This window comes from Periplaneta americana, chromosome 11 (genome assembly GCF_040183065.1).
Source record: "Periplaneta americana isolate PAMFEO1 chromosome 11, P.americana_PAMFEO1_priV1, whole genome shotgun sequence".
In the NCBI taxonomy this organism is placed as follows: Eukaryota; Metazoa; Arthropoda; class Insecta; order Blattodea; family Blattidae; genus Periplaneta; species Periplaneta americana.
In genome coordinates this window covers 80,232,363-80,258,733 of record NC_091127.1, presented here as the reverse complement: position 1 = coordinate 80,258,733, position 26,371 = coordinate 80,232,363, and the positions used below count along the sequence as shown (strand labels likewise).

Below are 26,371 nucleotides of genomic sequence, written 5' to 3'. Positions count from 1 at the left end.
TATTGAACTTCTTAATCAGTTGGAGTGTTTTATGACAAATTAAACACTTTGCTAATCCAATTCTCTCTACGAAAAAGAACTCTTCCTCCCATGATACATTAAAAGCATTGGTTATAGCGGGACGCTTTAATGTATGAGCGGAAGCTCCGTCTTCAAAGTTCGCCATCATACAGCAGAGTTACCACTGCACCGACACTGAATGACGTACAGTATGCATACGTCACACCGCTCGCGAAACCCGCTCTTTAAAGCACACAGTGCTCATTTCTCAGAATCACGTAATGTGCCCAGCCCTGAAGTATACTACACACTCGTATACACGTAGACTGACACTGTATTCGCTTTGTTTCTGTGTTTACGGCTAGGTCCGGTCTTTTAAGTTTCATACAACAATGGCATATAACGCTGAATGTTCCGGCAACTCTGTTCATCCGTTTTGCCTTGTACATTTCATATGATTTAGATTTCGTAAATCGCAATGTTCAAGGTTTTTGCAGATGAAACCTTCAGTAACAAACTTATAAATATCTACCAATATATATATATATATATATATATATATATATATATATATATGTATGTATGTAAGTTTACAGTGTACTGTCATTGCAAGTTATCTTGAACCTTCTGAGCGGGGACAGAGGGGCAGAGGGAAGGAAGCGCGTAACGCGGGTGGAGCCAACTGAGTTGTTTGCGCATGCTCCGCATCATAATCTCTTGTCAAGAAACATAGAGCTATTTCCTTCACTGCGTACCAGTAGTGTTACCATGGAGCAGCAACCACAGGGTAGTAATTATGGTGAAATCACTACCACCGCGGAGAAAAAGTAACGCTGTTATCTATAGCGGAGAAAGAGAAATTATCGCAAATATAATTAAGTGTTGCGAGGAGGAAAAATTAAACAAATGTTTACTGGAACCTCTTGATAAGGAATATGAGAGAGCGGCTAAAAACTCTGGCAAAAGTATTAGTTCCGTGAAGAGAATTAAGAATAATACTGAATTACAACCGAATGAACCTCACACTACTCCGGGAAAGAATAGGTATGTAATGTTTAGAAATTATTGCTATAATAGTTATATACAATAGTGTATGTATTGAGAGCGACACAATGAATTACTGTTGCACGTTATTATTTTCTTATAGTTCTACTAAACATATTATTTCAGTCCAGAATTAGACTTGTGTAAAGTTGAAGTAGACGACTTCGATCAACATGTCATTCGGGATACAATCGAAGAATTCTATCTCGTTCAGAAAGTAGTACCTACGATTAAGAAGATAATTCCGAACGGATGATGCCATTGGCGAAATAATTAATTTTGGAACAAGCGATGATGGTAGCAATGATAGGGATATGGATTGTGTATAATTGTAAATTAATGTAAATTCAAATAATAAGCCTGTAAAATATTGTTATAAGAATATGCACATATCAGCTGTAGGTGTAAGTCATGCAGGCCTATATAATGTATAGAAGTAGCTGTAGTAACTCCTCCATTGCCGGTCCCCAGCCCGGATGAGAGAGGAGTGTACACACGATTATACTGTATTTAAATACTTACTCATTACAGGTTAATTAAAGCTTGCTACGAAACTATGTTCTCCTCTCAAAACCGGAGTATCGATAGAAGATGATGTCTGTATTGAACCAAGTTCTTTTATAGTAGAGAGCAGTAAGGTAAAAGAACCAACGTTTTCTGAAAAGAGTCACGTTACCCGAGGGAGGGGCATCCTTGCCGTGCCGTTACGTTGATGAGTACATGCCGTACCGAGCAGTTCCAAAGACAGACTTAGGGGATGTAAGGTTCAAGATAACTTGCAATGACAATACACTTCTGCGCATTTTTTAAAACTCTAAACCAATTTGGTTTTTTTCCCCAAAAAACGAGCAATAAAAATTGGATTTATTATCAGCACTTAAAAAAAAACCTCTGAAAACTGTAATTGTTCCTAATACATAAGATCATAACACATACACAAAAAATAAACAACATTTTACTTTGCATGATTAAGTCAGACACAATGTTCAGAAATCACAGAATTAATCAGGAAAGATTTGTGTCACTTTTGCCCGAAAGTATTGACCAGAACCAATGAGATATTCTTCGAAAAACACTTGGTCTTATCAGAATGACTATTAAGGATTATTATTGAGGTAATTTTGTGTTTCTAATACGAAGATCGAAAAATGACTTTTCGGATTTTTAGCGATTCGGACCATTGTGGCGTGCCGGCGTTCTCGCTTCTGGATACGTCTATGTTGAAATTGCCGGCGAGTACGATGAGTATGTCGTGGGAATGCAAGGAGAACAGGGGAACTGCAAAAATAACAAGGGGACGACAAAGAGAAGAAGGGAAATACAAGGAGAACAAAGTGAATATAAGGAGAAGGGGGAGACGAAAACGAGAAAATGACAGGGAGTAAAAGGAGACGATGAGGAGGACGACAAGGAGAAGAAGGGCAATACAAGGAACAGCTGCGAGAGGGGGTTGCATTTTCATGTGACGGTCAATTCTTCATAGCTAATGAGGAGAATAACTTAGTTCTACGTCAAGAATTCCCGCTAGAATGCGTTCATTTAGGAAGGACCTTCGTAAATGAAAATTGCATCTGTGTTACTGTGACTGTCTCAGCTTTTTTCTTTAATTCAATACAATTTATAAACATAATTGAGAATATATATATTACAACTTTAGGTTCTGTTGGTTCACTTGAACATGATCATTCAACTAATACTCTTTAAGTTTTATTACATGGATGTGATTCAGAATAAAATTACCTATTGTACGTTCGTTCGAAGAAAAACCAGGGGAAGGGGTGCAATAAGTGAGTAAGCTACCGAAGCAGTGGTTGTTGTTACATAACTCGACACGCGACTAAGGAAGCAGCGTTGCAACATCTACTTGAGTATGCCACTTACGATTTATGTTCATTTTCACTAATAACATTTGTCATTCTTGTTAGCCTATTATTATTATTATTATTATTATTATTATTATTATTATTATTATTATTATTATTAGTGTTATTCATATTACTATTATTAGCTCGCCAGTGAACGGGTCATGAAAAGTTACACAACTGTGCGAGTTGGGTCTCTCAGACCCATTTTCTCAGACCCATTTTTTAATATGTAAAAAGTATACCTATTTATTTGAGTCATATAATAATAGTTTTATTCTCCTGTACAGTTAACGTAATACATTTGTAAATTTCACAAATTTCAAAATAGTATAACCTGTAACAATTGAGTCATACATATTTCTTTTACCAATACAGCAATTCCCAATCTGTGCCTTGCCTTGTGTCTTTTTCTTGCACTGTACTTAAAATGATGTCCAATGTCGGGGATATGTGGTTGTTGTAACATTCATAAATGTTGAGTCGTATTATATCACGTCCGAAATAATCAAGTTTCTTGAATTTCGTAACTGTTTGTAATGCAGTCTGGATTTTCTTTCTAGGAGTGTTAAGTATACTCTGTTATATTGATAGAAATTATTTTCTTCACTAATTATCTTGAAACACCCGTAGCGCGAACAGTTTTAGTAATTGCTGAATCACATTTTGCTCTCTCCTTCACTGAAAAATAGGTATACATTTTATATAATATGTGCACTTGTCTCTCTAATGAATAACCTTTTCCAACAGAAGTACGAATGTCACAATTATTGTCGTCATCATATGTTGTGCACTCTCTTCAACAGATTAAGATGGTCGCCACAAATTTCACTAATTTTAATGTACACTAAGAAAACTAAACAGATAATGCAAACTACAAGCACTCCAAGTCGTTACAGAACTGGCAACTATGTGGTGTTTACCTCTGCGCGGGACGAAGGACACAGCAGTAACATGTGTAGCCTTGTGTGTCATTCTGCTTTCAGCCCCATCCCCTGGTTTTTCTCCGAGCGAACGTACAATAGAATGCTTGTGATATGGTATAGGGGTGTTTTAGTTTTGGGATGCGAATACGTTTCAAGTGTTGATAAAATTACTAGGATTCATCTCGCATAACTTTTTTCTGGTTTAAATAAATAAACGAAAGAATCGTATATAAATACGTCACGTGAGTGGTTGGAAACAAGCATATTTTTCACAATGTGAACTGTACAAAATATGTGCCGTGTTCAATATCAATTACATCGAGCAGTTAAATAAACGTAACACTGAAATTGAGAACGAGATGTATTGTGAAACCATAGTCAACAGACTTGAGAGTATTTTGTTGTCAATTCATGCTCTTTTCATAGCCACAATGTACCCATAAGGACAGTGTGTGAAGCTAAGTACAAACGGCGCGTTACTCTCAAGCGTGTTATAGTCTACATAATTATTTACAATAAAAGTGAATTTAAAATTAATCAGAATCTCAGATCTTGGGTGGGTTTGGTACATGATAGAATGAAGACCAAGAAACTGAATTACAATTCCTGTTCATGAAATTATTTCTCGTTAGTTCAAACCAACTTACCTAGTATGTAAATTGGTCTGTTTACTTTATACAAGGTTTTAGGGGTATAAGTGCCGTCCTTTCCACAGTCGTCGGGGACGGTCTACACAGGATAAAAAAATATCCATACAACATAGGGTCAAAACTGGATAGTTTTTCCAGAAAAAAAATATTTTCTCTTATTTTATTCGCGTTCTACTGCTTATACGAAAACAATTACATCAGTAGATATAGCTAGCAAAGAGTTAATATTACAGTAGTTTAAATACATATTTGTGCGTTCTATTACGTTTTGGTGAAAAATTGCATGGCTAAATGTGTTAATATTCTGGCGTGAGACGTGGCAATGTGTTCAGCAGGCAGTACTCTGCACAGACGTACGTACATGTCAGCTGATTGTGAGTTCAAGCTCCCTGTCCATAGGTCTGCTGCCGAGCGGATGACATTTCGGTACCAGGTATTCGATAAACAACTTACAATGCCGTTCACAGTTTAGGAATATCATATGTTATTAATTTATGGAGAAAGTCGTCGTAATTCAAGTGAGGCAAGCAGATGTACCGTCAACGTTTTTCGCAATGAAGGTTACTTAATCGGCGAACTTTTGTAGCGGTTTATCAACGATTATTAGAAACTAGGAGTCTCTTATCTCGTTTCGAAAATCATACAAACAGAAATTTCTTAAAAAATGGTACTGCTTTATGGAAGCGGGAGAGATTAAAATGTTGCATTTAAAAAAAGTTCGTGTGATTTTGTGCAGTAAACCATTATTGTTTATTTTTTAGACGTACAATGGACCAATATTCCCAATATTGTTAAATAAAATGGAAATTTACCATAATGTTCTATTAATGAGATTGAAGAGTTTGTATTTGCTGTTCGTTTTGTGTAAACAACGGTCCGCCCTGCATTAGAACAGAGCATCTGTTTTGTACCGATAATGTCTGTATCCGCTTGAGCTGTACTACTGTGTAAACTCCCTCCTCCCCATCCAGCAACGTTGTCAAACGCCTAATATTGTAAAATTTAATAATTAGTTAAATATTGCAATTATAAAAAAATTGTGAGGACATTTTTTCTTTCTTATGACATGAACATTCATCAGTTAAAATAATGGCACTTATACCTCTTACACTCTGTAGAAGTCGGGGGAAGTTTATTACAAACATAATTTTCACGAAACAGGCATGAATTGATATATGTGCAGTTCGTAGAAGCCTACCTCTGATAATATAAACAGTACTTGTATAATGTTGCACTTCTTCCAAGTTTCTCTACCTTTGACAGTGAAATTCCCAAATAGACGTCACAGGCTGATAATGTTGACGATGTTTCATTTAACAGCACACTTATTTACATAAGTAACAATTTGTAACTATAAATCACAATGTTCACTTGTTCTTTATCTTCAGTATAACGATGCACAATGAACACTGAAGAACAATCCATATTGCTGTGACAATAAATCCAATGTAGACCTGTGATTCTACGATGCTTTTCCCTCTTTCCAGTATATTATGCAACGACAGAATAGGAACTGTGCCTGGCAAGCAGACTGCCACCACCCTCAGGAACTTTGGCATACCTTCAAGTGGCCACAACATACCTATTGAAACAAAAAAGTGACGAGTTACAGAAATTAGAGTATTACTAAAACTATTTGTGGTAAATCAAAATTATATTTAAACATTCCCAACATCTACTCTTACTAAGGCGTACGGAAATAAGGTTAGCTGTTCACAGACTACATTGACAGATGTCCTATTTGACGCGTGCCACAGCATCCTGCTTATGCTGAAGTTGTCGTTCTATTCATGATTCGAAACTAGACCTCACAGACTATTTACAATGCATTACAGTGATAAAGAGTGATACTAAGATGATGTTTCCTACAATGTAAATTATTTCTTCATTAATTTAATTCATTTATTTTTACTGGCAGAGTTAAGAACATAAGGCATTCTCTTCTGCTCAACCAATACAAAAATGCATAGAAAATATAAATAACAGCAACACAGGAAAAAATGGAATAATAATAATAATAATAATAATAATAATAATAATAATAATAATAATAACGAAATGTAGATATGTTTAATTACATGTAATTCCAAGAGTTACACAATTTCAATTTAATATTAAATAAGACAATTTGTATCAAAGAAATATTTCATAATGGAGGACAAGATATAGTAAAAATAAAAAGTCATATTCCACAAAAGATATCTTATTTGAAGAAAGATAATTTATTATTGAGACAAAAAGCATTCCCTTTGGCAATCGACTTTTGAAAGTAATCGATGTCTGAAGGTCCTTTACAAAATAAATAAGATATATAGTATTATGAAATACAATATATTTCATTACAATACACAACACTGTACATACTCGTAATAGCGTAAATAATATTTGATCAATATAGGCCTACATTCTTTATCATAGTGTAAATCAGCGGTGACCAAAACTCGAGCTGCAGTGATTACATGCGACAGACAGCCTATGAAGTAAGGAGACGGAGGAAAGGTACATAGCATGGAAACTCTAGTCGGACCATCGGATCTGTGCCCCCGTAAGATATGCGAACTGAACCCTAATTCCTTCTCAGCCTCGGTAATTCATTTCTCTCCCTGCATTCCTATCTCTTTGTTTTCTATCTCTCTCCCTTTCTGTCCCCCACTACTCACAATTTTGGCCTTCTTGCGGGACAGTTTACAATATTTGCACTTGCAGTCCAGTGTTGTCAACTCAACATGAATACTGAAGCACGGAGTGGATAAAGAAATATTATTAAGCAAGTACGTAATAGCATTTCGCGATGAAGAGAAACAAACAGGTCAATATCTGTTTCCTATAAATCGGGCAACGAAAAGAGCAACTGATATCACAGGTAAGGCTTATTTTATTTCAATTGATTATGTATTAAAATTACTTACTTAACTAATACTAATAATACAACATTTTATGTAATTTATATAGACAGGTCAGAACTCCTAATAAAGAAAATCAGGAGAGAGGGAGTCTGTGCAGGAGATGAAAAGCTAGAATCACCAGAGAACAGACCAAGGGAACTTTTAATTATTGTAGATGATATGAACCGATGTATTTTAAGAAGAAAGATATAAGAATTTTATACCGTTCAGAAATAAGTTCCAACATTGAAGAAATTACTGAAGCTTGCGAGAGAAGTAATAATTTCCAAGGTTGGAGAGAAAAACTACGGAAAGTGATTCGAGACATGGGATTTAGGTTTAAAAATGTAGGAATACAAGATGTATTTTGATTGAAAGAAATAATATTGTAGCATGGAGGACCAGTTATTTATGACACCGTTTGACGGAAGTTAGGCAACATCCCTATTCGGCAAGGTTCGTGGCCTGCTGTTTAACGTGGTGGGAGGAAAGCGGGTGGAATGGAGTGAGTACAGGCGTTAACTTTTCCAAGAACGACGACAGCGCTGAAGGGGCACAGATTCGATGGTCCGACAATACAACCAGGGGTGGTTCCTGTACTAACATCACAGTTTAGTATATACAGTTGCGAAGCTTGGGATGATTTTTTGCATTTCTCGCGATAGTTGCTAGCCGCTTGGAGCTCTGTGAGTCTAGGAACAATAGACTGTGTCACTGGCATCGTGATCTATTACAGGCCGTAAGGCAGACCATGCGACTCGCTTAACCCGATCACGAAGGGCGGCGTTTCAACCATATAAATTAATTGGAATGCATAAAGGGTAACATATATTTCTCTGAAATGTAGTGTAATTGCATTAATACAATTTAAAACAATGATTAGGGGACACTTCAGACATAATTCCTTGCGAGTTAAGATGTAGGCTAATATTATTTTTGGTGTGAAAATTACGTTGTTCGTATGTGTAATACCTGCCTTTATTTCGATTAAATATTGCGAAATTCTTGTACGTTCATTTATGCACGATTCAATAATTTTCAGTTGCACGAATATTTAGATATGTTGAAATTATAGGTTATATTTACTGTACCAGTTGCCCATTTCCGTCTAATTTTAATGGTCTCCAATGCCCTGCCAGTACATATGTATGTTACGTCATATGGATATTATAGGTTATGTTTACTATATTTAACTTATATTCCTATATTCGCAATTATACATTATAATTAAACATAATGTCATGTATGACACCCATCACATTCTACTTGTCTGTATTTTAATATTACAATTGAGAACTGAATTATTGTATTTATCTACTACCTAAGAGACGAAGTAACACAATCGTACGTACACTAATTTCATAGGAGTGGTATGGTAAATTTTCTGTCTACAATTAAGGACGATAGATGTGCTAAATTAAAATCACAATATAAATTCGTTTTTATTGAACCTCAAAATAACTTCCATTCTAAACTTAAAATGTTGATGCGAACAGATTATGATAACACGTAAAATTCTCTTCACATTAAAATAACACAGTTTTGTAATTATTTCTGCAACATATTATGCAACAAGAAGTAAACAGAACTTATGGACACATTACACTAAATAAAGCTTAGCAATGATACACAATAAAGTTATAATATTTCACTGAGCTCCATACACTGAAATAGAAAACCGGAACAAACATTACGGCCTGGTCTACATCGAAAAAGCATTGACTGTGCCGTATTTCGCATTTTTGTGAAAAGCTATGTAAACTGTGAAATGTTCGTTATCAGTTGTAATAACTGTAAGTGGCTAGAATACAATAATTTGAATAATAATATGAGACAAGGAGACGTTTGTAGTACTATAAATTGTAAGAAAAATGGGTTAGAGTTATTCTTCTTCCGAAAGATCCGGGAAGGTGAGTTTGTAGAATATAATATATATTTTATGAAAATAATATATAAACCTTATGTATGTCATATTTCAATAGTGGAAGGAAGGTGTTATTTTTTTCAAAAGAACACGATATGGAAAGTACAATACATTTTATCGTCTGCTAGGGAAAGAGTCTGTGATGAGGCGATAGTAGCGATCCTGGTGGTGAGCAACTATCTGTGGATGCATATTTCAACTGTCTATGTTTGCATATTTAGTAAGTTTAAGCTTCGTGACTGTATATAGTGGACTGTGCTAACATCTTGATCAATCCCGCGGATAAAAATCTGAAGCGTTGTTGCATCAGTAATGTCATTGCTGTCATCAAGAGCCAGTGAATAATATATGATTTTTCATGCTTCTTTGTTTAACCTTTCTCTTGAATATAATCAGGAATTTTCTAAATTCTTCTCTCGATACTTAGTCAAGAAATTCGTAGTTTTCAAAATTAAAAACTTCTTGTGAACAAGTTATTTAAGCTATTTTAATAATTACTCTTCTGAGGAGTTCTGTTCTATTAAAAGGCTTTAAAGCACGAGATATTTCAAACCCCGTTAGGTAGCTGAATTTCTTACATTTATTTATCCCATCTTTCTCTCCCTGGCTATGATTTAAGACATGTCAATCCCTGGCGTTTAACAGTTCGTTGGCACATAATATTGAATCAGTTTTTCTACAATATTATTATTAAATGAATAACTAACAAATAGTTACCCTCATCTAAAGATTAAGAAGATTAAAATTGAGATACAAGCTAATAATTTTATCATTCTATGGAGAAGATTTTAAAATATCAATATTCATGCACGTACAGAAGAATTATAGAAACACATACTTAGTGGTCAGTAATAATAATAATAATAATAATAATAATAATAATAATAATAATAATAATAATAATAATAATAATTTCAGCAATTAATGTTTCTATATACTCCTAATTGAACCGTTGAGCAAAGTAAACTTGTCACATTTTGAATAATTTCAAGGGAAAAATTGTTCCGGAACAATTTTTCCCTTGAAATTATTCAAATCTGCTTTACAGGAAGCTTTACCTGAGAGATTAGATTTGCATAATGTTACATTTTGTCCGACAGAACAACAAAAAAGTTCTCCTTTTCATTCTTTACGAAACCACCTCTTACTGCTTGTAGAGACAAAGTTTGTAGAGCGACATGATACCGCCACTGCTTGCCTTCAGTACATGAATGAAAAACACAGCAATGTACAGGAAATTCCTCGTATCCGTTTGAATGTCTGTGATTACACGATGTAATCATGACACCCGCTTTGGTCGCCGCTAGTGTAAATAGTAAGAATAGCGTATTCTAGTGTACACAGTGTAAATAATATAAGTTATAAATATTAGTGAAATTGTTAAAGTGGTCTATGATTTGTTCTGCCCCACTTGGCCGAACAGGAGTCGCTAGAGCAGACACAAGTACTTCGCTTGCCACATGCACGCACTCATCCGCTACAGTAAGAACTCCATTAATACTTAACCTTGTAGCCTCGTGGGACAAAGTGCGGTCCTACTTATTACTAGACAGTGGATGCGGGATGATTTATCGTTGAATGTAAGTGCACATTTACTAAATGTTACATTTTTTTCATTCAGACCATTGGCTGAACAGGTTTTAAACGTAAATAGACGACGTCAACATGCTACTGTATCTTCGTACAGTCAGAAGGAAAAGAAAAATAACGTACTGTAGTACATACCTTGCAAGGTTCAGTCCTCGTCATCATTGATGCAATTACCAGCATTGCAGTAAACGACGATATATTCTCGTAAGTTGTCGAAGCTGAATCGTCTTCGGCTATCGCTTAAACAGTTTTTGTATCGAGAGAATTTCTGAAGGAAACCTCTAAAATGGAGATCACTCAATTTCTTTAGAGGAATATTTGTACTGAGAATCATATTGCACGTGTCGTTAGACCCGCACAACTAAATGATGATTATGATGATGATGATGATGTAGATGGTTCCTCAGATTTCATTTCAACGCATTTTCTGTGCGATGTACTTTCGCAATGTTTCTATATTGCCTGAGTTGTTCTGGTTTTTATTTCAATTTTACATACATTACACACGATATTGTCTTCGTTAATACATAAAATGTCACTCCCATACTTCTTAATTGCTTTTGTATCTCTGAGCGAATTTAACGTTTTGCCATTATGAATGGATCAGCACAACATATTGAACGCGTACTAAATACTTGAGCAGGATAACACAACTGCACACATTGCGTTGCAATGTTACTATGAACAGATCGGGGTTCCTTCGTTTTGTACGCTGCTGTGCTCGCCAGGTACACAAAAGACGGACGGCGCGGCACGTGCCATGTACTCTGATACGAAACAACTTCACTTTTCCTTAAGTCATCCCGCATCCACTGTATATTTATTACACATTTCATTTTATGCAGGCCTATATTCAAGAGATGGAAAAACGGCCTCTGCGGATTAAAAAAATGAATATGAGCTGAGGAAGCCTTATTGAAAATTCGTGGAAACAATGTATTACGAGATGTTACCCAAAAGCTCTCAAAATTTATCTGTTGCTCAAAAATCGCATACGATACCAATTTGTGGGACTAGAATTTGTTACTAACATCATTTGTGAATTTTCTGCGAAGTTAAGTCGTACTAAGTGTGTTTGTTATTTCTTTCAGCTTATATTTGTATGACGTATGATCATTCTAAGACTTGTAAAATGGAGAAGGTTGTAGAACAAAGAGTCCGCACTAAGTTTTGGTTTAAACTTCACAAGGCTGCGGCGGATACACACACAAAACCAAACAGAAACTGCTAAACAACAGTTTAGATCTAATTACTATTGAGCACAGCACATATTTATGTTATTGTGTGCGAATATCATATCGAAGTGCTTGCTTGTTTTGACTTGGAGGCAATGCACCGAGTATTAGGCGTTTCAGAATATCAAATGAGAACTTTGTGGTCGCCATAGTAACTCAGGATGGTGACAGTCAAAAGCAACATCGACTGGAGATCCCATGGACGCGAAATGAAAGTTAAAAAAATTACCAAGATTCTTCTCTACTGTCATTGATAGTGACAAATATTGGGATTACGGATGCTTTCCGCGACAAACAACAATCTCCCCAGTGGAAAAGTCTTATTTCTCTTAAATAAAGGAGACTCGACAAGGAACAGCAATGGGAAGTTGACACAAAATATAAACCATTTTTATAGTGACGGGATTCTCCATAAGGAATATGTTCCTCCAGGACAGACCGCCAATGCAAAGTTCAAATGTGGCGTCCTGAATCGGCTTAAGAAAGATGTGAGGAAACGATCCGACAAATGGAGCACAAAGAACAGAGTGCTCCAATACAATTATGTTCTCGCACTCCCCTTACTATCCGGTATATTTTGACCTCAAAGTGACTGTAATTCAAAAAAGGGCATCATTTTATTTTTACTTCAATTTTTATTGTACCCGAGTTTTTTAATGTACAGGTACCCTTAAAAAGGATGAGACGATTCTTGGTCGTCGGAAGTTAAAGTTCTACAGCGCGGTTCACTCGATATCGACGTAACGATACATAACATGAGAAATAGTACAAGAATTGTTATAAGGACCACAACAAGGACAAGGACCAGAATAAGGATCACGAAGAAGACTGCCATTTAAGGCCAGGATTTCACAACATAGCTCGAGTCCCAAAATATCATTGCTTCACTGTACCGAATGGCAAATGCCTGCTAAGGGATCTACATTCTGGACTGCTGCTGTCACTGTCTTGTCTCGGTAGCTCATGTAGTAGCGTGTTGGTTCCGCTGTATAACCGAAACGTCTCGTGTTCGATCCCGGGTAAAACTTTTTTTTTGAGGTGTAATTAATTTGTTCAGAGTTCCTCGACTGTCTAATTTGTCGAAAAATATGGAATAATTTATGCCCAATTTCTGGGTTTTACAAGTTGGCTGAACCTCGTCAAAAAAAAAAAATAAATAAAACTTACTTGGAAGTTAAAAGTATTCTTCCTCAAACAAAAATCATAAGAAACAAAAAGAGATCTGTTAACTTAAAATCTTGTCCACATACCATCAGCTTCTATTACAGATCTAAGTCGATCCGGCATGGATGTCACGAGATTGTGAAATAAGTTCTGATCCCCGGCGAGATCTTCCCAGGTGTCAACAACTTGATCCCACAATTCGTCTCGATTTCGAGGGCGTCGGTGGGCATAGGTGGCTATCCTTCTCTTTTTCAATTCCGCCCAAAAATTTTCGATGACATTCAAATCAGGTGACTTCGGAGGCCAATTAATGATTTCGATCTCGGGTCTCCTTTGAAACCATATTTGAATGCTTGCAGCATAGTGCACGGGATGGCTATCCTGCTGGAAGAGCAATGTTCCTTCGGGAAAACGTTCTCGAGCGGAGGGAAGGAATATATTTTCCAGAATGTGCTCGTAAGTTCCCGCATTAAACCGGCCATCGATGCGTTCTATAACGCCAGGTCCATCGTAAGACATCCACCCCCAACACGATATGCTAAAGCGCCCCGATATTTCACGTCGGTGTACATAGCGCTGGTCATGTCGGAGACCATCCTCACGATAGACACGGACAGGACCTTCGTAATCACTCGAGATGGTTGTTTCGTCGGAGAAAATTACATTTCTCCAATCGAAATCCACTCGATTGGTAGCGAAGGCAAGACGGTCGACAGCTTGTGCTTCCCCCAATATTTCCATTTGCGGTTCCTCAACCTGCTGATCACAGTCTGTGAAGAGCCGGGAAAGTTAGATACTGCTCTTATTTCGTTAGCAGTCAGAAAGGGGTCCTGTCGAACTGTCTCGAATAAGAGAGCATCCTCTTCCAATGAAGAAATCCGCGGACGCCCAGGAATAGGGCGATTTTCGACCTCCCCTAAATTTTGGTAACGATAAGCCACCTCGCGGCTGTACTTCCAGGAACACCGACCAAACGGCCAGCAGATCTAGCCCCATATCCAGCCTCAACTAGAGCTATAACTCGCTGTCTCATGTCACGTCGGTTCGCCATTACGATGAGAAATGAGGGATGACGATAATACTTTAGTGTAGACAATGACTATTTAACGTGATATAGAATTATTGAAATAAGAGGCATCTTGCATAGTAAGAGTTAATAAACCAACCCTAAATTAAATATCTAAATAACAGGATATAACAGGAAGTCCAACTGTTGCGAAACTAATCAAATTAAATCTAAGCTGAAGTAGCACAGCCATTGATAAATGTTTTGTACACAGAATTAGACTGAATTAGTATTCGACAGAACCTATAATCAATGGCTTGTCTGAACATGATAAACAAATCCTAAGTGTTTCCAATGTCACTGAACAATTTCAAAATATTAATTTAAAAACTAAGAAAGGATCGTAAATGTTGTATCTAATGATTATTTACATTTATGTCTACAAAATGAATCTTGGAAAAACGTATATGATACTGGTACTACTGATATTAAGAGTTAATGTATTGCATTTTTCACTTAATTTCATAATCACTTCAGTGATTTTCTCCACTCAATGTTGTGAAAAAATTCAAAAGTAAAAACATGTAGATAACGCAGGGACTTCAAAATCTCATGTATTAAAAAGAAGAATCTATATGTAATGAGTTGCAATGTAATGATCCTCATGTTCTTAAATACTGCAAGGAGTACAGTGTAATTTATCAAAAATTATAAAAGAGGGAAATAGAATATATTTGAATAGAAAAGTACAAAATTCAGATAATGCAATTAAATCTATTCGTAATATTATTAAATTTAAACTTGTAGATATCCTAAGAAAGAAAATATTTTTTCACTAAAAACCAATGATTATAAAGTAGAGGATCCCAAATCTATTGCAAATTCTTTTAACGTATTATAGTATATAGTACAGAAATATTATTGACAACTTACACATTCAAGATTTTGCAAAAGATACTGCAATTGGTTACTTAACAGATGCATTTAATAATTAGTATTAATATATGTAATTAGTCAATAACTGCAACAGTGCTTTTCCATTCAATCATAACATGAATAAAATTGAATGCATACTAAATTAAACACTATTGCAAACACGTAGATAAAATAGTTAAAATTAACTGAAGGTGTGAGAATGAAATAATCTAAAGCCATACTTTTAACAAAAATTGTTTTGTGCGAGTGCATTTCTTACACATATGGGAAAGCTATTAATAAAATATTGTAATAATTACTCAACAAATTACATAGCCTAAGGACTCTAAACCTTTGTAAAAGTTTGTCTATTATTATATATAATTTTATAATTTCATTTTAATTGTTAGTTTTTAATATATATGCATTTACATTGTATATGTGTGTGTATAAATGCATTCATTAGATTAACGTTTATAATATTATAACTTGTAATTTTGTATTGTTTGCGATCATTAACACTTAATCTCAGGACTTTGTAAAACTCTATTTCAACGTAACTTAGCTATTTCAACGTTATTTACACAAAAAAAATCGTTGTATAGACTAAGAATCGAACTCGCACTCTTCTACACAACACGCAGAAGTCTTACCGTCTGAGCTATTGAAACGACATGAAAGCTTTCCTTTCTGTGTGGAGTGTCGATCTAGTCATGAAGGTCCATTGTCGATTTAACTACACGATTTATGTATATATTTATCTTTCATTTACGTAATATTATCATATTTTTTTTGCAGTTTTTGAAGTGAATTTCGGAACGATGCTAGTAACAAACCAAATAGTCTGAATTTAAGTAACTCAATATTCGTTATCTTGTTTATCGGTGCTCTGGTCTCCGATCATGCGCAGTGTCTCACATCTGAGACTTAGGAATATTCAATCGTCTCATCCTTTTTCAGGGAAACTGTACTTCACTCCCACCCCTTCCACTAAAGAAGTTAAACCGTCCTCCACGCAGAACCAATGCCGCATATGCAGTCAAATTCGCCTTACGGTCATAGTAAACTGTATTGAGTTAGTGAGTGTAGTACGTTCCAGAACTATAGTCGCAATTTCCAGTGAAGAAAAAGCTTTCAATATTGAGTCATATTTCCGCACAGATATTGTGCGTCCGTGTGCTTACGTCGCATTCCTGTTTCCCCCACCCGCTTCTGCTCGCCCCAATGTAAAGGTTAGTGGCTGAGCTGTCTTAGATCTTTTCTGAGAACATTTTCTGTTAGGAATTGGAAGTCTACGTAATATTATAAAACTGTTTAAAATAAAAGGTCCTCGTTAAGTAATTAACTGTCACGTGATTTCCCCCCTTTCTGCGATTCTGTGACATAACCACATGGACAGACAGTAGATAGGATGTCTAGTAATTTTATCTTTTCGGATCGGACAGAAGTGGAGACTGAATTTACAGTACGTAAGGTACTCTTTTATAGAGTAGGTACAGAATTATTTCAACATAAGTTAGTGGTACGAAGGAAGAAACTGGTAATTGGAATTAGATACAATAGTCTACAGTGCGATAATATGCACAAAAGAACTGATGCCTCTAACGAAATGAACGGCCACCATTTCCAAAAATGTGTTTAAATATCCATATTATGATTATTTTTTAATTTTAATGTACTCTCCACATTGTATGCTAATGTGCTGTAGACAGTATACTACACATTACATAATGAATACTTCCGCATTGATAGCTCAGTTCGTGAGTAAAAACACTTATTGTTAATACTGTACTGTATTTTGATTAAAGAAAATCGAATGAAAATTATCAAACTCAAAATCATGATATTTCCTAGTTTAAGTAAATGGATGAACAAATTTTCTTCTCTCCTATATCTAGTAAAGTGATTTGTTTGTATTTTACGCCAGTATCGTCAAACTCCGGTCGTGGAAGGTGATAGGAAACGATGTTTCCCGTTCTCAACCGTTAATCCAAAGGTATAGCCAGGTTAATATTGGAAGTGTTACTAAAAATAAAATGATGTCTCAGTACTTTTAGCCAGATTTAATCTCAAAATTCAAATCAAGTTGCAAGGGCGGTGTTTTGAGAGGATTCAGGACGTCCAACAAGAACAGTGATGCTGAATTCTTTGAGAAAAATGGTCTTCCAGAATGTTTTCGCGTCACAGAATCATTGGGTTAGATCAGGGATGCGGAACATGTAATCACTGAGTACTTTTCCTCTCCTTTTCCTTCAACCCAGTCCAATGCTAGTGCCGAGCACGTGGTCTGGACTATTCTCTGCAGTGATCACTGACGTTGACCCATTACTCTCTACGAACCTTGCGTTTACTTATCGAGTAAATAAAGAAGATGGCTTCGAAACGAAGGTTTAATTTCTACGATGAATGGCAAGAAAAGTACTTTTTCTCCCTTCAAGATGGAAAAGTGGAAAGTTTACTTAGAATCAAACGTAAGAAACTTCCGTTAAGTACACGCGACCGCAATAATGACGAGTCATCCGCGCCGCTACTTCATAAATAAACGATGCTAAACCTTGGAAGGGGTTGAAATGAACTTTTTATCTATGATGCTCAGTTCCCCATCGCTGGGTTAGTTATACACTTGCGAACGTACTGACTGCTTTATAGGAAAGACTGGAAATTATAACTTAATGTAAGCATATTTCCTTTTAGGAACAAATTTCGAGAACATTTGGATAACATATTGTATATACGTAGAGTAACTATGAGTGTTTATTAAACAATGCATTGGAAAGAATAATTACGTGTAAACCTTACGGAGGATTGAACCCGCTTTTAATGTCATAAATATGATTATATTTTCTGGTGATTTCAGCAGAATTTAATTGTATTAATTTGGATGTTGGCATTGTATTTTTCTGATACGGTATTACAGCTGTGCAGTTCAACTTCTCTACTTTCTATATACGATGGTGAAAGTCTGTAATAATATATTATTTTAAGTGAAAGGAATCTCTCTGTTTAATAAGCTATTTCTACTGTTTCTATATGCGCTAAGTAATAATATTCTGTTAACGTCGTTGGGCCATAAAAATAAACCCTTTGACTGTAAATGGCTTAATTGTAGTAGTGTAGGCTGTACACAGTTGCAAGTAAAATTAAATTGTCTGTACCTTTCTTACATATTTTCTTTTAAAACAAACTTCCTTACCTTTGCATTTAAAAAAATCAAGTCCATCTTAAGGGATTAGGTACAACTTACATAGTAAAATTTTGGAAATATTAAACATTTTTTCCTCCAATATTGTATCTTGTATAATAATGAAAATTAGTATGTGTAAAACACTGTCCTTCTGCTATATGAAAAACATATTTTTACGATTAAAAAGATATATATATATAATTTTTTTTTTTTCAAAATTCAGTTCACTGTGCAGTGATGAAGCGTTTCCCACATAACTAAAAAACTATCCAACATTCTGTAATGACATTTTTTGTGTGTATTTATGTATGTCATATCTACAATATGATGCAAGATCACTTCTATACCTTTGATAGACTGTCTGATAAAAAATAAATTTATTTAAAAAATGGTCAAATATCAGTATTTTCTTCTAACACTAAATAAAACAAATATTACTTATTAAGGAATGTAGTTGAAAGAGCATGATATTGTAAACATGGATTTCAGCAATAAAATAAAGACAGAGAATATAAAAAGTTTGTGAGATATGAGGGAAATGCTTCTTCACCGCACAGTAAACTGAATTTTGAAAAAAAAAAAAATAAATGAATGAATGAATGAATGAATGAATGAATGAATGAATGAATGAATGAATGAATGAATGAACGAAGGAAGGAACGAAGGAACGAACGAACGAACGAACGAGCGAACAAATCGTAAAAATATTTTTTCATATAGCAGAAGGACAGTGTATTACACATACCAATTTTCATTATTGTCCACGATACAATAATGGAGGAAAAAAAAGTTGGGTATTTCCAAAAATTTTACTTTTGTGAGCTGTATACATAACCCCTTAAATATCTGTTCTTAATTCCATCAGTTTTCTTTGTTACTTACAAGAAGATGCATCATTAATCAATGAGTTATATTTATTCATATTTTCAAATTATTACGGCAGGATTATGCTTCAATTTTTGTACTTAAATCTACAGAGAATTTCACTAAGCAGTTTTGTACATACTGTATGCCGCTTTATGTTGCGGAATTCATAATTAAGAATGGCAGGTATGGTTATTTATATTACCTTAGAATTTTTAATTATATACCGTAACTATATATACATAAAGAAAATACTCGTTAAATTCTGACTGCGAATAAAGAAGACACAATTGATGTTAATTGATCATCATGAGAGTAAAATAACTCCTAGAGGCGTTTTCATAACAAGCAGGCCTTTATTTAGAAATTATGAGTATAAGAAATCTTTAAACTTGATCTTACCACATAAAAATATGTACGGATAAAAGCTTCCAAGTGAGAAGTAATTTGCCGTTGTTAAGTTGTCGCATATTACTGACACTAGAAAACCTGAAAACAGAAAAAAACAGTTTGATTTTAAATCTAAAGTTAAAAACAAGAATGTGGTAACAATATCAAATGCCAGTAAAACCATTTGAGAGACTGAAAAGGAAAGAATGATCTTTATATAACTGTTGTCTTATTTAAGTAACGGAAAGAGATAAATACAGAATCATAAAACCAGAAAAAAGTGTTTATTTTTTATTTTTATGCAGCTAATTTTTGACAGTATATAATTGATTTAGAGTCCACATCAGGTACAGTGGTGAGAGATATAACATAGAATGAGTAATACTCCTATAACAGATTGATCAGTCTAATGGACTTTGAGGACAACTTTTATCAATTTAATAAGCTGCCATCTAGCGACTGCAAAAGTCACGTTATAACCCGTATGAAATTGCAGCTGTACTTTCATCTAGCGGTCGTTACCAAAAAAATATCTTTTCGACAATGGAGGCTCTGGTTGTTGTTTTCTTTTTATGTTGCCATTTCATAACATGGGAATGGCCAATCTGATATACAATGTGATCAGGGGTGATAAAGCAGATATACAAGTATAACTAAAAAAGTGGGCAAAAGTTTAGGTATGGATTCCTGATATGTATAGAAGAAAAATGGTTTTATCAACATGGGATCGGAAATGCTTTATTTCTGAATAGGGCTTGGAGGTATGATCAGTTACACTCCAGTACGTTTGTTTACTGGAATTATTATAATACTTTTTATTTACATTCCCTTAGATGAATTATTTAAAAGTCGACTTCCAGGCCGCAGCTCATTGTCTCATCGAGATATAAACATGGTTGGCCTCCACTATCACCAGATTTCAACCCATTGCATTTTCTATAGGACACTTGAAGTCGCTGGTGTGGATAATGAAGGAACTCTACGTCAGCCGATTCAGCAATAAGAACTATGTCATCAATTTGAGAGCATGATGATGATACTTGCAAACCTTGCTCAGAAACCAAGTATTTCCGAACCCATGTTCATATAACCATTTTTATTCTATATATTTGAGGAATTCATATGAATATTTTAATTTACACGGACATTATCGAATAGCGGCTGTTTTAAAAGTATGTACTAATGTTACGGACATTGACTTTTTAAAATCGATATTTAAACTCCGTTGACCGTGAGGTTATTTGGCGTGAATGGAATTGGTAATAAAGAAATGTTATATGGCGAGATAAGTTCGAAAATTCCCCAAGGGATTGCTTGAGATTTGCCTTGCAATTGCGGAAAACCTCGGAAAAACTCAACCAAGTAAACATCCCAGGCGAGGATCGGACCTACGCCTAAGCACAGCCTCGGATTGCGAGTTCAACTCCTCAGTTACGTCACTGATCGATATTTTAACTGTTAACATGATTTCCACATCTGTTAAAGTCCATCGATAAGAACTGACAAAATTTGAGTTCATAACAGGCATGGCAAATGATCACTGATAAAAATTTTAGAAAACATTTTATCTGAAAAATATGTTATTAGAATTTAACTACGGATTAATAAATTGGTATTAGAGGAGAAAAATTCACTCCGGCGCCGGAGATCGAACGCGGGTCCTTGGTTTCACGTACCAAGCACTCTAACCATTGAGCTACGCCGAAGTTCAATCCATAGCACCGGATCGAATCCCTCTCCTCCAGTGTTTTTCCCAAGTTCGACATGTATGTTGACATTATATTAAGTTAACTGCCATTATACAAAGAGCGCACTCAATTGAGTGACTTGGTGGCCGGGATTCTACAGTAATATGCACTGTTGGGCGAAGAATCTACGATCTCGAATATCAATTGTTACCATAACAGGACCAAAAATTAATCTTTAACGTAGATTCTTCGCCCAACAGTGCATATTAATGTGGAATCCCGGCCATCAAGTCACTCAATTGAGTGCGTTCCTTGTATAATGGCAGTTGACTTTAATATAAATCTCAACATACATGTTGAACTTAGAGTTGAGCCACAAAGGGAAAATTTTTCTCCTCCAATATTAATTATTACCATAACATATATTCTGTAGGACCAAAAATTAATCTTTACGTATATTAATAAAATACATAAATAATTCGTTCTTACCAAAACACATGCCGCTAAATCCTTGCAAAGCAATAAGTATTGCCATAGTTGTGTAACTTCCGTGGCATGGAATACGGAACACACCAAAAGTTACAACCAGTACTATTACCACTTGTAACAACATGCTTACTACCTGTGTCATAATGTGCGATATCAAGATCTCTGTTGTTGTAACACCTGCAACAGAAATAGAGTTCCAAATCTAAAAATTATGCATTGCAATTTTCGTTTATTTTTTTAGTTATATAAAGAAGGTAAACTTGCGAATTCTAAACGAGGCAGTAGAGCAAGTGGACAGCTTTAAATACTTTGGGTGTACTATAAGCAGTAATATGAACTGCTGCCAGGAAATCAAAAGGAGGATAGCAATGGACAAGGAAGCTTTTAATATAAAAAGTAGTATCTTCTGCAGACCTCTGGAAAAAGAATTAAGGAAGAGACTAGTAAAGTACTTCGTATGGAGTGTGGCATTATATTGGGCAGAAACATGGACATTGCGACGAAGTGAAGAGAAGCGACTAGAAGCATTTGACATGTGAATATGGAGAAGAATGGAACGTGTGAAGTGGACAGACAGAATAAGAAATGAAGCTGTGTTGTAAAGAGTGGGTGAAGAAAGAATGGTGCTGAAACTGGGAGAGGAAAAGGAATTGGTTGGGTCACTGAGAAGAAACTACTTACTGAAGGATGCACTGGAAGGAATGGTGAACGGGAGAAGAATTCGGGGCAGAAAAAGATATCAGATGATAGGCGACATTAGGATATATGGATCATATGAGAAGACAAAGAGGAAGGCAGAAAATAGAAAAGATTAGAGAAAGCTGGGTTTGCAGTGAAAGACCTGCCCTTGGCAGAACATTGAATGAATGAATGAAAGCATTTTAACTCTAGCACTTCTGATGGAAATATCTTCAACGATACATAAACACTTTAAAGTGTTTACATACCGCTGAAAGATTTTCTAGAGATCTTAATTTCGTCTTTTATTAGTTTTAGACATGAGAAAATTAACGGGTTATTGTGTTGCTAGTATTTATGATTTTTCATGATGTTCAACATGGTGAGATTATTTTTTTTGTTTTTGTACCATTTCATAGATGAAGAAACGTCCAACGTTTCGCATCTACGTACAGATTCCAATGTCAGGGAAGGCAAGAAAAGGCTAACCTGAGTGTTGGATCCGTTGCCAAGAGCTATACCTCAGCATTGAACCTATTTTCTGAAAAGGTCACGCTTTGTGGAATAAGGTCGTCTCCGTAAAAGAGCGAAATTGTACCTATGGCGAAATCTCTTGACTGTATCTGAGCCAGCATTTACTTTCTAAATAATAATAATAATAATAATAATAATAATAATAATAATAATAATGATAATGATAATGATAATGATAATGATAATAATAATAATAAATTTTTCTGCGTTCCAATAAATGGAAAGGAAAACAATAGGACATAGAAGCTTGGCTTCTTAATTTTTGAAAAGTGAACATTTTCTTGTTTCCATAAAAATCCTCCCTATAGAGTTTGGTCAAGTATTAATGGCATTGATAAAGCAGAAGATTTTTGAGTTTTTACACCGTGTTACAGATACAGAAGTATCCAACGTCACAGAGTTCCATATCAGCTCCATCATCAGAAAAAAGGCAATGACGGGAAACTATCTGTTGGATCCATTACCAACAGCAAGATTGAACATAGTGTTTCTTACAGGATATCTGAGGGGGGGGGGCGGAGCATATCCACTGCACCCCCATTGAAATTCGGAGAAACATTAAAGCGATACTGAAAATTATAACATATAACATGTTATAAAATTTTAAAACTGGAATTATTTTTAAAGATTTTAAAGTGGGCGCCATTTTCAGTTTTAAAATGTGATTCCAGCATCTGTAATGATTGTGGTGAGTACACAGTTTACGTTTTGTTCGCAGCGTAAGTTCCAGCTACTGCCAACATAACTGCAGTTGCTAGCGCATACATTCTGCTGTCTCCAGTGCGGAGAGACTTACCTGGCGCACTGTAGTTGGCTGGCATACAGTGAAGAAAAAGGAGGTGCATTTTGTAAACTATGTTAAACTTTTATGAAAAATCGTAGAAAAGTTCTACAAAAGATAGATAAGGTGTTCATAACCGTTGAAAGTGTGTAAATGTGAAACCTGAGATGGCAGGTTATGAAGAAACTCGTAAGCTCAAAGCTGAATAGACTAAAGGTGAAAGCGAGTTAAACAAAATAATTTTGCGAGGCTTGTATTTTTTTGGTATGGGTGGAAGTAGCTCACACTTCTAAATATGAGAGTTTCATCGAAAGTATTTTTCACAAATTAAATGATGATTTTAAATATGGAGAAAATCCCAGAGTGATAGATCGAATTACATTAGTAAGGACGTATCCTGTAAACTACTGGTGTGTATGGGTGATGTTTTGAGAGATGATTTGATGAAATCATTAAAAAACAAGAAGTGCTCGCTTTGGCAGATGAAAGTACTTCTTTGAGATATGAAATGGATCTGAATATAATGTGCAGAGTTGTGGAAGATAAAGTTCCAGTGGAGAAGTTCTTGGCAGTAGTCAGAATCCCTAATGGAAAGACGGAAAACTATTGCAGATGCTATTTACAAGGAGCCGACTGCTCTTGATGTATACTATGGAAATATTATTGCTTTTGGATTTCATGATGATTTCAATATGGCTGGAAACGTTGGAGGTGTGAGAAAGAAGCTTACAGAAAAGGCAAACAAAGAAATTCTCTACATACATTTTAGAGTACATATGTCTCTGCAAACAGCTTCCTGCAGGAATAAAACCCGAAAGCTCAAAAGTTTATTTTATGTTTCGAAAGACATTTACAAGCTGCTAGCAAGTCGCCTAAAGCTATGGTTCCACTATGGCGACCATCGCCGAGCGAACGTCAACTGAGCTTCTTCGTTTACAGAGAACATCGTCGTCTTTTCTGTCGAAAATATTAGGACCTATGATATCAGAAAATTAGATAGCACTAACTAAGTTTGGAAGCAACAATTCTTCTGAATCATTTAGCAATGGAGACAAGTATAGGGCTTATTTTTCTAGTAACGAAGGAAGAGCTAAATGGTATCAGTGAGAAACATGCACTTTAAACAGAGACGTACAGCATATTTAAATTGTTTTCCGAGCGAGCGATCTGTATCATAATAAATTAAATCATTCGTTATAAATTATAGTGGTTACAACATTCAAGCTGTTTTCCAATTTATTCAACTTAAAACTAGTTCTAAAACACACTTCATTAGAATTTTTCAGTTCATTTTGAAAAAGTTTTTCCGACAAGTCTTTGAAATACAATAAATGGATTTAACGTTGTTCCGTCAATGACTTAACATGTTATACACAAGGTATAAAACATTTATACTACATATTTAATGGTTGATATTAACGTTTTCGTCGTTTTTACTTGCGACATCATCAGATACCATTTTTTTATATTCATAATATAATAACCTCTGTTTTTGTATACCATTGATATCAATAAAGTTAAAAGCTTAAAAATAAATATACAACGATTAATATAAAATTACAAGTCTTCATTATTTAAATTAAATTAAAAATTCTTGTGAATAGTATCATGCTATTATATTAAAATATGAAGACTTCTTTACAACCCATCTTTGACTATAATAATAATAATAATAATAATAATAATAATAATAATAATAATAATAATAATACTATTTATTTATTTATTTATTCTGGCAGAGTTAAGGCCATGAGGCCTTCTCTTCCACACTACCAGAAGTAAAATACATATTGAAACAATGACAAAAATAGGAAAGTCACACTATTGTGTCATATGAAATTTATTGCGAGTGTATTGATGTATGTGAGCCTAATATTGTAACACTGATAAACTTATATCGACTCGGATTAAATGTAGGGTAAACCATACAGTTATTGGCCACCTTACAGCTATTGGCCACTTGAACTTTGATGTGTTATTATAAGACAGGATGTGCAAATAATTAATATTTTGCCAGATGGTAGCAGCATGTTTTCTTATTTGGTAGTTACTTTAATTTTCAACAACAGATAGCACTGTGAGATGAAAAATATATTTCTGCAAAACATACGTTCCCAGGCTTTGGTTTCTTGTGAAATTCTTAAGAACTCTGTTGTGGTTGAATCGTAATAATTGCTGTTTCTTTTAACTGGTTTTCATTATTATTCCAATTATGAGGTAAGTACATCTCTATTTTGACTTTACACTTATAAAACGTAATAAAATACAATCCCTAAATTTTGAAAATTTCCTGGCTAATAACTGTTTAATTATAACGCATTTTTCAGTTATTGGCCACCTCGGCCAATAACTGTAATTTTAAAATAATTTAAAAAATCAATTATTTTCCTTCATTTAACTTATTAAATGTCACTATTTCACTAGTATTTTTATTTTGAGTCCATTAAATGTGTGCATAGTTATTAGCCACGTGACCAATAACTGTCTTAATGGGTGGCCAATAACTATTCTTATTTATTTTATACCCTGGTTAGGTTATTTTTAAGATTCCAAAATGGGCTG

General features: G+C 34.9%; 1 protein-coding gene across 1 annotated transcript in view; it reads right to left on the bottom strand.

The window, feature by feature from the left end:
• Nucleotides 1–5,464: 5,464 nt before the first annotated feature.
• The window catches only part of LOC138709125 (ABC transporter G family member 20-like), a 299,649-nt gene continuing 278,742 nt past the window's right edge, over nt 5,465–26,371 (bottom strand). Inside the window, exons 15-17 of the mRNA XM_069839662.1 lie at nt 21,817–21,993; nt 19,652–19,738; nt 5,465–6,064 (exon numbers count right to left, since the gene is read on the bottom strand). Coding sequence (XP_069695763.1) covers nt 5,850–6,064; nt 19,652–19,738; nt 21,817–21,993 — 479 coding nt within the window. The 3' untranslated portion in view covers nt 5,465–5,849. The remainder of the gene's footprint in view (nt 6,065–19,651; nt 19,739–21,816; nt 21,994–26,371) is intronic.